This window comes from Garra rufa, chromosome 3 (genome assembly GCF_049309525.1).
Source record: "Garra rufa chromosome 3, GarRuf1.0, whole genome shotgun sequence".
NCBI classification, from domain to species: domain Eukaryota; kingdom Metazoa; phylum Chordata; class Actinopteri; order Cypriniformes; family Cyprinidae; genus Garra; species Garra rufa.
This window is the reverse complement of record NC_133363.1, coordinates 31,500,594-31,514,972: the sequence shown is the minus strand read 5'-3', so window position 1 is coordinate 31,514,972 and position 14,379 is coordinate 31,500,594. Positions and strand designations below refer to the sequence as shown.

Sequence of the window (14,379 nt, the reverse complement as noted above, 5' to 3'; positions counted from 1 at the left end):
GGTGAGGTCCGCTCACATGACTCCGCTGCACGGGCCTGGCCCGCCATCCCTCCCCCTGATTCGCCTTCCTCCATTCCTCCTCCCTCCAGAATTTTTTTTTTTTTCTCGGCCTTGTGGAACGTCTGGAAGCCGTTCCTTGAGGAGGGGGTAATGTCATGATCGGGGCTGTGGATTTTCCCTCAGCCACCTGAGGTCGCTGTCTTACACTGCACTTCCTTGATTGTCCACCTGTCCTTGTCATCAGCACTGATCACCCACATCTGTTCACAATTATCATCAAGACTATAAGTATCCTCACTGCTCATTCTGCTTCATGTCTGCATTGTCTCTAGTCCTGTTTGTATTTTCTGTGTTTCTGGGATCTTTGACCTGCTATTGAGTTCTTGATTTTGTTTTATTTTGTGTTTCAGTTTATGTTCAGTTTGTGCCGTGTTGGCCTTTTGGTTTATGTTTATTTGTGTTTTGTTATATTAAAGTCAACTCCCTGCATTTGGACCCAGACCTCTTTACTTACCGTGACACTTAAAGGATGAAACAGACTCAACAGTCATCCCAGTGATGTGGATGGGATCATGTGAGCCTCTTCTTCCCTTCCTGAAGTCCACAATGAGCTCCTTGGTCTTGGTGGTGTTAAGGAGCAGATTATTGTCTGTGCACCACGTGGCCAGGTGCTGAATCTCCTCCCTGTAAGCAGTCTCATCGTTGTTGCTGATGAGACCGATCACCGTAGTGTCGTCTGCAAACTTGATGATGGTGTTAGATCCATACACAGGCCTGCAGTCGTGGGTGAAGAGGGAGTAGAGAAAGGGGCTCAGCACACAGCCCTGTGGCACACCAGTGTTGAGTGTGACAGTAGTGGAACAGATGTGACCTGATCTAACATGCTGAGGTCTGTCAGTGAGAAAATCCATAACCCAGTTGCAAAGTGAGGTGTTAACGTCCAGGTCTCTAAGTTTAGTGATTAACTTAGATGGTCTGACAGTGTTGAATGCTGAGCTGAAATCAACAAACAGCATTCGTGCATAAGTGTTTGTATTGTCCAGGTGTGTGAGTACAGAGTGCAGCGCTATGGAGACTGCATCATCTGTGCTCCTATTGCCACGGTAGGCAAACTGGTGTGGGTCCAGTGTGGATTGGAGGGAGCCCTTGAGGTGTGAGAGGACCAGCCGCTTGAAGCACTTCATAATGATGGGTGTGAGTGCTACAGGGCGGTAGTCGTTCAGGCATGTTGGGTTGGAGTGTTTCGGCACTGGCACAATGGAGGTGGATTTAAAACATGCTGGTACAGCTGCTTGGGCAAGGGACATGTTAAAAATGTCTGTGAATACCCCAGCGAGTTGCTCTGCACATGCCCTCAGTACGCGGCCAGGGATACCGTCTGGTCCAGCAGCCTTGCGCGTGTTGATCCGACTCAGTGTGGTGTAGACGTCTGAAGAGGATAAAAAGTCATAAAAGTCATTAAGCTCGTTCAGGAAGAAGACATCGGTGGCTGTGGGGGTGGAGTGGCTGGGTTTGTAGTCGCTGATGGCCTGAATGCCCTGCCACATGCGTCGATGGTCAGAATTAGAAAAGTGCTCCTCTAGCTTAAGTTTGTAGCAGTGCTTGGCCTTTTTGATGCCCCTCTTCAGATTAGCCCTGGAAGTGCTGTAGGCCTGTGCATCACCTGATCTAAAGGCAGTGTTGAGACGCACTTCCTTGTTCATCCATGGTTTCTGATTTGGGTATGTGGTGATCTGTTTCTGGGTTGTAACACTGTCTATGGTAGTATTAATGTAATCCAGAACAGAGGAAGTGTATCTGTCAATGTCCGTGTGAGAGCCACAGGTGGCCTGAGAAGTAAACATACTCCAGTCTGTGTGTAGAAACCTGTCCTGGAGTGTGAAGTCTACCCCCGCTGGCCACACTTTGATGGTCTTCACTGATGGCTTCACACGGTTGATGAGGGGTGAGTATTTGGGGTTGAGGAACAAAGAAAGATGGTCTGATTGTCCCAAGTGGTGGAGGGGGGTCACGGTATAAGCTTCAGCCATGTTTGTGTATACATGGTCTAAAGTTTTATTTCCTCTGGTGTGGCGGAAAACGTTTTGATGAAATTTGGGGAGTACTGTCTTTAAGTTTGAGTGATTAAAATCCCCCGCAACAATAAATGCAGCCTCCGGGTGAGCAGTTTGTTGTTTGCTGATGGCCGCATGAAGTTCATTCATAGCAAGCTTGGCATCAGCATCGGGAGGAATGTAAGCAGCTGTTATTATGGTGGAGGTGAACTCCCGCGGCAGATAAAACGGTCTACACTTAACCATGAGAAACTCTAGGTTAGCTGAGCAGTGTCTCCCAATATTAACAGAGTTCGTGCACCAAGCTTTGTTAACATAAATGCACAATCCTCCGCCTCTGGTCTTACCGGAGTCATCCGCCGTTCTGTCTGCCCGGAATGTGTGAAGCTCAGCTAGAGCAATAGCACTGTCTGATACATCGCTGTTTAGCCATGTTTCAGTGAAGATCATGACATTGCAGTTCAAAAGTCTCTTGCTGTGTTTGATGCGGAGTCGAATCTCGTCCAATTTGTTCACCAGCGACCGTACATTAGCGAGGAAAATGCTGGGTAAAGAGAGCCGGTGTGGTGTTAGCTTTAGCTTAGCTCTAAGTCCTCCACGCTTCCCCCGTCTTTGTTTACGGTCGCATCGTCGCCGTCAAGCACTTCCTTCCGGCCGGGTAGAGTGCGCAGCCGTAGGTGTTCTGGTGATCTCAGGGACGAGTCGAAGATTACTGATAAAACTGTCGGGAATGTACAAACCAATATCCAAAAGCTCCTGTCGGGTGTACGATGTAAAGGCACGACTGTTCTGTATGAACAGACCCGAGATGAGCAAGTAAAATACTGCAAATTTGCAGAAACTGGAGAGACACTGAGCCTCGCGATGTGTACGTGCCGCCATCTTGGTCGTAAGAAAAGATGGCACCCCAAACCATCACTGACTGTGGAAACTTTACACTGGATCTCAAACAATGTGGATTCTGTGCCTCTCCGCTCTTCCTCCAGACTCTAGGACCCTGATTTCCAAAGGAAATGCAAAATTTACTTTCATCAGAGAACATAACTTTAGACCACTCAGCAGCAGTCCAGTCCTTTTTGTCTTGAGACGCTTCTGACGCTGTCTGTTGTTCAAGAGTGGCTTGACACAAGGAATGCAGCAGCTGAAACCCATGTCTTGCATACGTCTGTGTGTAGTGGTTCTTGAAGCACTGACTCCAGCTGCAGTCCACTCTTTGTGAGTCTCCCCCACATTTTTGAATGGGTTTTGTTTCACAATTCTCTCCAGGGTGCTGTTATCCCTATTGCTTGTACACTTTTTTCTACCACATCTTTTCCTTCCCTTTCAAGAAGTAGACTGATTGACTTTAAATTATGTTGGGTAAATTGTTATGGTTTGCAATATTTTTTATGATTTTATTATAATAATATTTAAATTTGAGATTAACCTTATCATAACCTTATCACCAAGAAAATAACGTGAATCAAAAAAGTTCATCAAAGTTGTCCTAAGACAAGAACGGGTATTGTTTCGGTTTTAGGACAACTTTGACAAAAGGTTTTGATCCACTTCAAATGTTGACTACTGTATAAGGTTACACTTTTTCTTTCAGATAAATGCTGATCTTTGGATCTTTCTATTTACACAAATTCCTAGTATGGGTCACCATACTTGGCCTCACGTCACCTCCTTTCCTTCCTTTTCCTTCCTTCCAAAGAATCCTGAAATGTACTCAACTGTTGTTTGCTGTTCAAGAAACATTTTTATTATTTAGGGTGACCATACGTCCTCTTTTCCCGGACATGTCCTCCTTTTTGGCTATAAAATTATGTCCGGGGGGATTTTGTAAAATATCATAAAACGTCTGTGTTTTTTACCTCATTTCACTGACCGTCATTAATTCAACACTTTAAATGCAGCCACTGCCCACCGCATCCTGGGGAGGGTGTCCTCTTTTTGGATTCTCAGAATATGGTCACCCTATATTATTATTATTATTAACATCAATATTTAATAATAAACAGTCAATATTTAATAATAAACCATTTTTGTACATTTCAGGATTCCAAAGATCAGCATTTATCTGAAAGAAAAAGTGTAAACTTATACACTATACCATTCAACAGCTTAAATTATATTTTTTATTATATTATATTATTAATATTATATTATATTATAAATTATATAAATTAATACTTTTACTTAGCAAAGATGCTTTAAATTGATCAAAAGTGATGATAAAGACATTTATAATGTTACAAAAGATTTCTATTTCAGAATTCTGGTCTTCTGAATTTTCTATTCATCAAAGAAACCTGTTTTTGAGCAGCAAATCAGAATATTACAATGATTTCTGAAGGATCATGTGACTGGAGTAATGATGATAAGATTCAGCTTTGAAATCACAGGAATAAATTGCATTTTATAATATATTCAAATAGAACGTAGTTATTTTAAATCATGTCACCTCTTGGTACTTGGATTATGGTCTGAAATGCATGTATTTACAAAGTTCACTGTTTTGCTGTACTTCGGATCAAATAAACCCAGGCTTGGTGAGCATTAGAGACTTCTTTAAAAACATTAAAAGTCTTACTATTCAAAAACTTTTGACTGGTAGTGTATGTTTTCCGCAAACGTATTTTATTTTATCTCAAAAGCAAGTTCTTCGCTGACACTGTTCTCACCTTGTACAGGTGTCTATTTTCGTCGCAAAATAAGTGGTCTATTACATTTGAGACATCGTTGGTCCTTTAAAATCAGAGGCAACGACGCCATCTTATGGATTTTAATAGTCAGTTCAGTACAGCGGCAAAATCTGATCGCAAACGCGAGGAATAAGCGCTGATCTGAGACCAGTGACTCATCGACCTCGCGGCGAATCTCGCGAGGACTCGTTTGTGAGAGCTGGTCTGGGGTCAGATTCACAAGGGGAATTTGACCCAGTGACGTTGAGTTTATGCGATGATGTTTTGATACAGGAAGCTTGTAGTAGACAGCGAGGCCGGACCGAGGCAAGGTATGGAAATTGAACGTTTTACGAATAACGTTCATCTGTAATCGATTCATATGTTATATACCAAGATGTTAGTGGTACTAGAACAATACTGTCAGGTTAAAAAGTGTGTGTTTCCATAAGCGACGTCAGGAAAGTTGCTGATGTAACCGTCGGTTGTGACTGGTTAGCTGATTTCGACTCTAAACCCACTTTAATCACACATTTGGTTTAAAATGTACATTAGAGATCAGTTTAACCTTTTAAAAATGTACGTATTTTCGCTTACGCTGTGTAATATTAGTGTTTTTGGCTACAAAACAGTAACTTTCAAGTTGTTGAACAAGAAAAGTTTCTCCTTCAATTCAGCCCCGCCCAGCAGAACTTCGCGTGAGGAAACAGCAGTTTTTAAAATGAATATATCATTACGCCTGTTATTTCTCATCATATGCCTTTTCACTGTGACAAAAGTATAGAGGAAATAACCATAATATAAAATCTCCTATAACATCCTCTGTGCATTTAAGATTTGAATGAATACTTATGTGGATATCTGGAAAACCTAGAGGTCAGTTTCTGTGTGGCAGCAGCCAGATCATATGAGGAGATTTGCAGATTTGTTAGTTGCTGCTATATGGGTTGTATGGATGATTATGTGTTATTTTAACTCATCAACATAACATTCTCTTGACGTGATTACAGATGGCTTGCAGTGACTTGGATAAGTCTAGCCTTGATGAGTTCTACTATGATACTGATAGTCCCAGCTGTGCAGCAGCTATGGAGAAAGAGCACAATTCATATCTGAGCCCGACAGAGAACCCCTCCACCATCAGTGTCTCTGCTAGTATCCCCCCAGACCAGCAAGGCTATGATGTGGAGTTTGACCCTCCGCTAGAGAGCAAGTATGAGTGCCCTATTTGTCTGATGGGTCTTCGCTCAGCAGTACAGACACCATGTGGACATCGATTCTGCAACTCATGCATCAGGAAGTCCATCAGGTAACTTCAAATGTATTTGTCACTTTCAAAATTCACCCTGTGCTAAACCATGCTGTGCCATATTTAAAACCATATTCTAAGGCTAAATGAGTAAAACACCTTTTAATATAATTCTGCCCCTTTAGGTTGTGGTACACATGTATTTTTTTGGTTTAATATCTTTACTAGTTTACTAAATAAATGTAAACAACTTTATATGTTATTAGTAATATTTCAAGATTTACAATTTGTGGACTGAAGAAACGTAGGTGTACTTAATTATCCATACATCCTTTTTTAGAAAAAATCATGTTAAAACCTATTAGATATGATACATCAGGCTTTTAAGTAATTTAATTTATATCTTTGTTTATTTGTACATTGTATTGCCTTGCATTATATGTTTTAGCTCCACAGTAAAAAATACAGAGATTTGTTAAAACTAAATATTTAAATATTATCATTATTAAAGTTAAATTATTAGGAGATATGCAGTAATAGCTGTCTACTATGCTGTTATAAAAATTGTATTGATTTACAATACAAGCTATCAGAATTAAATTTTAATATTTGGCTGTAAATACCAAACTGCACCAAATGAATGTAAAATTGTTTACATAGTTTTTCCCCTCCTTAGATATGAACTTCATATATATAATACTATAAGAGCCACAAAAGCCTGATTTATGAAATGATATTCAACAAAAACACACATGCTATTTATTTATTTAAATATGTGTTTTTAATATATAGGCCTACATTGCTGTTCAAAATTTTGGGATCAGTATGATTTTTAATGTTTTTTAAAGAAGTCTTTTCTGCTCATCAAGGCGGCGTTTATTTGATTGAAATTACAGGGAAAAATTTAAATTGTGCAATATTATTTTGATTTAAAATAGTGGTTTTCAATGTTAATATACTTTAAAATAGAATTTATTCATTTGATGCAAAGCTGAATTTTTAGCATTATAACTCTGTGTTCTGTGTCCGTCAGAAATTATTCTAATATGCTAATTTATTATCAGTGTTGGAAACAGTTATGCTGCTTAATATTTTTAAACTTGTGGTGCTTTTTTCCAGGATACTTGATGAATAAAACATTAAAAAGAACAGCATTTATTTCTAATAGAAATCTGAAGTGAAAGTGATAGTTAATACTAATATTGTTAGAAAATAATCTTATTTTGAATCATTTTTTTTAAACTTTTTTATTCATCAAAGAATCTCGAGGTTCCAACAAAATATTAAGCAGCACAACTCTTTCCAACATTGATAATAAAGCAGCATATTCAAATGATTTCTGAATGATCATGTGACACTTAAGACCAGAGTAATGGCTGATTAAAATTCAGCTTTGCATCACAGAAATAAATGACATTTTCAAGTATCTTAAAATAAAAAACTGCTATTTTAAATTGCAATAATAGTTAATAATACTATTAAATAAATGGAACTTTAATGAGCATAAGAGACTTTAACATTAAACTTACTGATCCCAAACTTAAGCACATCAGTGTATATTTTATGTAATTGTTTAAATATTATTTTGTCTAAAGGTTCAATAAATTGTCCCATTTGTTTAAAAAAACATATAATTTCGTGACCTTTGATTATTACTGTATGTCAGGCTTTACAGGGTTAAAAATGTCAATTATAACTTCCTATTTTCTGGCAGGGACACAGGGCAGAAATGTCCAGTCGACAATGAGGTGCTGCTTGAAGAACAGCTCTTCCCTGATAACTTTGCCAAACGAGAGATCCTTTCCCTAACTGTCCGATGTTCTAACGTAGGATGCAGTGATAAAATGGAGTTGCGACAACTAGAGGTAAAATTATGGGTTTGACATGGGAAAAGTATTTTAAATGCTGTATGCATGATTATTATAATGATAATTTGCAGGCAGTACTAAAAATAATACAATTTATTAGCAAGTATTCATAAAGAACTGCCAAACGATCTGATGATGCCAAAACCTGTAATTACCTTCGTTAAATTTTTATTTTTTATTTTAATGATCTCATTTTGGAATTTTCTTAACTTCTTTCTTTGGAAGATTTAATAAACCTGCCCCCAGATAAAAAACATAATTTACGATGAGTTATGGGACCTAAGGACATGTATTTCAACTTAAAATCTTGTTATTTAGAACAGTTCATGGATATGTTATGCATCAACTCTTCAGAGAGCAAGACCTTTCATAAATGTCATTACAAACCCATTAGCTTGGAGTCATGAACATGCTTGCTAAATCGCAGTTGTCATGGTGCCAACTTGTTTAATTGTGCTATTACATTCTTTTTTCCTCAGAAACACTTGTCTCAGTGTAAGTTTGCCACAGTGCAGTGCCCTCAGTGTCTGGAGTCTGTTCGTAAGAGCCATCTGGATGAACACAAGAGCCAGCAGTGTTTACAGCGGCTTCTGACCTGCAATGCGTGTGCAGGGAGCTATGTGTATGCTGACAAACAGGTGAAACCTATTGTTTCCTGTTCACAGTCTGGATATGTTTAGATTTGGTTAAGTGGTTTTGAATGTAGATCTGTTAATATTTAATTAGCGTTTACATTTTAGTTTAAGTTGTCATTTATTGTTTTTTTTTCCCAGTTGAATTTTGCTTTAATTTATTTGTATTTCTGTATTATTTTTATCAAAGTGACTCATTATATTTCAGTTTTCTGTTTTTTAATTTTTGTCGACTTTATGTTAATGGACAAAGAACATTTTCAACGTTTTAGTTTTCAATAACAACACTGTCTAATGTTAATATCTGAAACTTTTTTTTGTTTTGTTTTGTGTAGATTCATGAACAGATTTGCCCTTTCGCCAATACAGTGTGTGAATATTGCGAAATGGAGCTTATTCGGGATCAGGTATATTTGTCACAAATATGCACATTACCTGTGGCACAACAGTAATTTATTTTGTTTGATACTTACAATTATTCATTGTGAAACTAAATGAATATGTTCTTATTGGTTTCAGTTGGCATTGCATTGTGACACAGACTGTCTGAAAGCTCCTGTAGCCTGTACTTTCAGCACTTTTGGTTGTCGGGAAAAGGTAAGCCGTGAGATTCCTGTTGCGTAATACTCCAGAAATATATTGAAAAATGTGCATTCTGTATTAAAGGAGAACTCCGGTGTGATTTTGACCTAAAGTGTATTGAATCATGATACCGAGTGTAAACGTACCTTGCATATCTCATCTCGTCTTGTCCACTGCTGTCCGAAATCTGGGGTCAGTTAGCCGATGCTCACAACAGCTTGTCAATGATATTCAATCGGGCATCGAAGGAGCCATGTAAATAAATCACTGTTTTACGCCATTTACGAGGCACAAAGTAGCTCCAGACTTCATTGGTAGACTTCCAAGGGCCCTGACATTTAAAACGAGACATTGAGAACTTAGAAAAAGCACCGGTAGTTTATTTACAAGTAGATTTATACAGACAGTAACCGCAAGAAGTTTAGCTGCCGCCGCCATCTTAAATGTAGTCACGATAAGTCGAGTGTCGAGCACCAAGGAAACTACAACCTGGTACGTTGATAAGCTGATAAATTCCTTGGTGATCGGCGGCCGCTAAACTTCTTGCCGTTACTGTCTGTATAAATCTACTTGTAAATAAACTACCGGTGCTTTTTCTAAGTTCTCAATGTCTCGTTTTAAATGTCAGGGCCCTTGGAAGTCTACCAATGAAGTCTGGAGCTACTTTGTGCCTCGTAAATGGCGTAAAACAGTGATTTATTTACATGGCTCCTTCGATGCCCGATTGAATATCATTGACAAGCTGTTGTGAGCATCGGATAACTGACCCCAGATTTCGGACAGCAGTGGACAAGACGAGATGAGATATGCAAGGTACGTTTACACTCGGTATCATGATTCAATACACTTTAGGTCAAAATCACACCGGAGTTCTCCTTTAAGCAGAATATCATTCAAACGTTTGAGAACAGATAAGATAAGATCTGTAAGCTAGTGTGCTCCAAAACAATTAAAGGATTAGTAGATATAAGCATTTAAAACCTACACTCTTTAACTTCCGCCAATATGAATGAACGGTTTTTATGACATCACCTTGGACTTCAGCTTCTCATCAAACTTTCTGTCCAATCAAATGCTCTGTAGAATCTGAATCATCCTGCCCCCTACACTATAAACAGACGCTGAAACTGCTTTGTTCTGATTTGTCCTGGCCTGTCTTCCTGTTTCATTTAAAATTACGTCAACATAAAATAACGCTGCCTTAGTATTTCAGTGGACTACAAAACAATTTCAAATGATTTTTTTTTTTTTTTTTTCACTTTCTGCTCATCAAGGAATCCTCAAAAATATATTTGTTTCCACAAAAATATTAATATATAAAGAGAGAGTTCATCCGAAAATTACAACTGTGTTGTCGTTTACTTACTGCATACTTTTTTTTCTTATGTTGGACATAAAAAAAGATATTTTGAAGAATGCTGGAAGCCTGGAAAATCAAACAGTTGATGGTAATCCTTAACTTCCCTACTATAGAAGACAATGAAAACCAACAAATTCTTCAAAATATCTTATTTTGTCTTCATCATAAGAAATAAACTCCTACAGGTTTGGAAAAACATGAGGGTGTGCAAATATTTTCATTTTTAGGTAAGCTATTCCTAAAAGCAGTGTTTTTTTGTTTGTGTGGAGTCTCCTAAAACATGTTTAAATGCTTAAAAGTTCAGCTAACGTTGTCATTTTCTCATAATACACATTTATACATAGTCATTTGTCAATGATTTCAAAACCATTCGTTCAAATCAGCTTTGAGTGTTATGTCTGTAAAGTCCTCCCCTCCATAAGCCTGCTCTACTCTGATTGGTCAGTTGGACAAGTCTGTTGTGATTGGCACTGAGAGGAGTACTTGAGCAAGTTAGCGGGCGCTACCGTCTATGTTGACAAGTCTGCGGTTGTTTTGATGTCCGCGGGTTGAAGCGACCCCAGCAATGTCATATTTAGCCCATGGAATGCAAATTTAACAGTGAAACCCCAACAAAAGCATAAACCCCCTCATAACGTCATTGGGCTAGGTTTGAGTAGCAATGGGGTGGCAACCCTGATGCACTGTTACATAAAACAATATAGGCTTGAATCTGTTCTTAAAATAATGACATAAAAAAAATTGTTTAACACTTATGCAAGCGAATCGTGACGCGAACCTAAAGCTGCACTAGGTATACATCACATATTAGCATGAAAAACTTGACGTTTTGAGCACTCACTTGAAAATGTACACATAACGTATCAATCGTACTTACAGGTTGTGGTTCAGAGATGAGGATAAAAGGAAAGATTAGAGAAGCAGTCTTTGGTAAAATGACGAGCAAACAACGAAAGGTTCGAATGGTACTGCTGTGGTATCGTGGAGAAAAATGAATTTTAACCACTGATTCTTCACATCATCATCTTTCGGCAATAAACACAAAACAAACTTGCTTTCACAGCGCAGAACACAGTGCCTTCTCATGATGTGGACAGGCAGAGATTATGCGTTACCCAGTTACTTAGATTGGTAACAGGCAGAAGATTCAAAAAGATGAGAACTGGTTAAGGCGATTCTGAGTCGACTTTTTCTTTGAGAGCGTATCTTTATGTATAATGCACTTTTTTGATTAACAACTTTGCAGACTGTGTAAATGAAGGATAGCTACATTACAAACTGCTAAAAATATATTTTTCAAAAACCCATATGACCTTCTCTCAGAAATGTCAAACCTTTTTATTCCTTTGGAAATGTTACAGATGCCAAGAAATGAGCTGGCGCGGCACATGCAGGAATTTACACAGATGCACATGCGCTACATGGCTGAGTTTCTGCGCAGCCAGACTCTCAATAGCTGCCCAGTGCCGTCAGTCACCTCCCACTCTTCCCCAGATGAACGTGGTGCATCTGCACGAGCGCCAGATTCTTGCCAGTGTAGACAGGAGCTGATGAACCTGCGGGAGACGGTCATAGAACTGGAAGGTCGGCTGGTTCGTCAAGACCAACAGATCCGGGAGCTGTGCATCCACAACGAGACACAGAAAAACCAGGTCACAGAGCTACGCCGAAAGCTGGGCACACTGGAGGAGGCCACTCGAGAGCTGGAAGCCCAGCAGTATCAAGGCGTCTACGTATGGCGCTTGGAGAACTTCTCAATGCACCTGCGCAGCCAAGAAGCGGGTCAACCCATAGTCCTCCACAGCCCCCCTTTCTACACGGGCCGGCCGGGGTACAAACTCTGCTTACGATTGCATCTGCAAACTCCCAGCGCCCCTCGCTGTTCCAACTACATCTCACTTTTCGTGCACACTATGCAGGGTGAGTTTGACAGCCAGCTCTCCTGGCCCTTGCAGGGGACGATCCGATTGGCAGTGCTGGACCAGGTCGAGGGGCAGCATCATGTGGAAGTGATGGAGACCAAGCCAGACCTGCAAGCCTTTCAGAGGCCCACTGTGCAGCGCAACCCCAAAGGCTTCGGCTACGTCACTTTCCTGCACCTACAGGCCTTGCGGCAACGTGGGTTTGTGAAAGACGACGTGCTGTTGGTGCGCTGCGAGGTCACACCACGATTCGACGCTAGCCTCAGGAGGGAAGGGGTCCAACCTCGGGGGTCCGAACCTTCACTTTGAGTGTCTACATTGCTCCTTCCTTCATAAGTTCTCATAGACACTGCTGAAACTAGGAAAATGCGGCAAAACCTGGACTTTCTTAGACTCCTCATGGTACACCAGGCTTAGTAATGATGGTTTTACACAACCCGCATGTCAGTTGGGAAGTGTTTTAAATACACACTACCAGTCAAAAGTTTTTTAATGGATGGATTTTTTATGATTTGTTAATAGGTCTCTTCTGCTTATCCATCCATTTGATCCAAAGTATAGCAAAAACAATAAAATTTTGAAATATTATTACTATTTAAAATAACTGCGTTCTATTTGAATATATTTTAAAATGTAATTTATTCCTGTGATCAAAGCTGCATTTTCAGCATCATTACTCCAGTCTTTAGTGCCACATGATCCTTCAAAAATCATTCTAATATGAAGATTTGCTGTTCAAGAATTTTTTTTTATTGTTATGAATATTTAAAACAGTTGAGTACATTTTTTTGTATAAAATGATATAATATTACAAAAGATTTCTATTTCAGATAAATGCTGTTCTTCTGAACTTTCTATTCATCAAAGAAACCTGACAAAATTCTACTCAGCTGTTTTCAACATAATAATAAAAAATATTTTTTGTGCAGTGAATCCTTAGAATGGTTTTTGAAGGATCATGTGACTGGGGTAATGATGCTAAAAATTCAGCTTTGAAATCACAGGAATACATTACATTTTAAAATATATGAATAGAAAGCAGTTATTTTAAATAGTAAAAAAAAAACGAGAATGCTATTTATGCTGTACTTTGGATCAAATAAATGCAGGCTTGGTGAGCAGAAAATACTTTTTTTTTTTTTTTTTTTTAAATCTTACCATTCAAAAACGTTTGACTGGTAATGTGCAAATGTTTTTCAAAAGCATTGTGCAATCAATGGACAAACCTACGTATGAATAGTATCACAAATGTCATTGAATGTCCTGTCAACCAAGCTAAAGGGTGTCAACATATTTTAATGGTGCTGCTTAGAGTGTTGGCCTTCACAAATTTTTCTCACGATACTACATTCAACTGCAATTGAATTTACCAGTAGGTCCTGTGAGAGGAAAGAAGACCTTTTTGCTTTTTTGGCATAAACTATGTACTTTCATTTATTTGACAAGATCTGACCATTTAAAGCAAAACTAGAACAGAGCAGCACTGTGGTGCATTGTGTTCATTTAATAACTTCCTAAGGTGCGGTTACATTAGCAATGAAACATTGTTAGTGATGCATAAAGTGTAGCTCACAAAGAATCCTTTTCAATCCAGGCAAATTTCTATTGCTTAATAGAGTGAATCTGCAAAATCTGCCTGTTGAAATCCACTTAGATTTGTATATAAATGACTGGATTTTTTACCCTAACAACGATAAATGTGATTGCATCTTTAATGCAATGTTTGTGTCGACTGAAAGTTGTCAGCTGCTCGAAATTTCTCAAGGGTGCGGAACGTAACAAGCTTCGTCTCAAGGCATAACAGATTTTTACTGAATTTGTTTGATATTGCTTACATGTGTGAATGTGTTCTACTTTCTTCATTGAACATCTCAGCATAATCAAATGGAGTTAATTTATGCAAGTTAATCTGATCATTGTATTGACACTGGAAATCTGACATATCCTTTTTCATATGATGATTTTTTACTTTCTTTTTTCATCACAATATACATTGTTCAAATGTGTTAATTTGTCTTTATAAATTATTGTTAAATGTCAGGTATT

At 38.7% G+C, this 14,379-nt stretch overlaps 1 protein-coding gene and 1 long non-coding RNA gene across 2 annotated transcripts in view; both read left to right on the top strand.

Moving 5' to 3' along the window:
- The window catches only part of LOC141331059 (uncharacterized), a 470,059-nt gene that overhangs the window by 146,763 nt on the left and 308,917 nt on the right, over positions 1-14,379 (top strand). The window lies entirely within an intron of this gene.
- Positions 4,996-14,373, top strand: traf6 (TNF receptor-associated factor 6). Its single transcript, XM_073835906.1, has 7 exons — positions 4,996-5,052; positions 5,731-6,029; positions 7,684-7,834; positions 8,317-8,475; positions 8,805-8,876; positions 8,989-9,066; positions 11,773-14,373. Exons 2-7 carry the CDS (start codon positions 5,731-5,733, stop codon positions 12,640-12,642), a joined length of 1,629 nt encoding a protein of 542 aa, XP_073692007.1. The 5' UTR covers positions 4,996-5,052; the 3' UTR covers positions 12,643-14,373.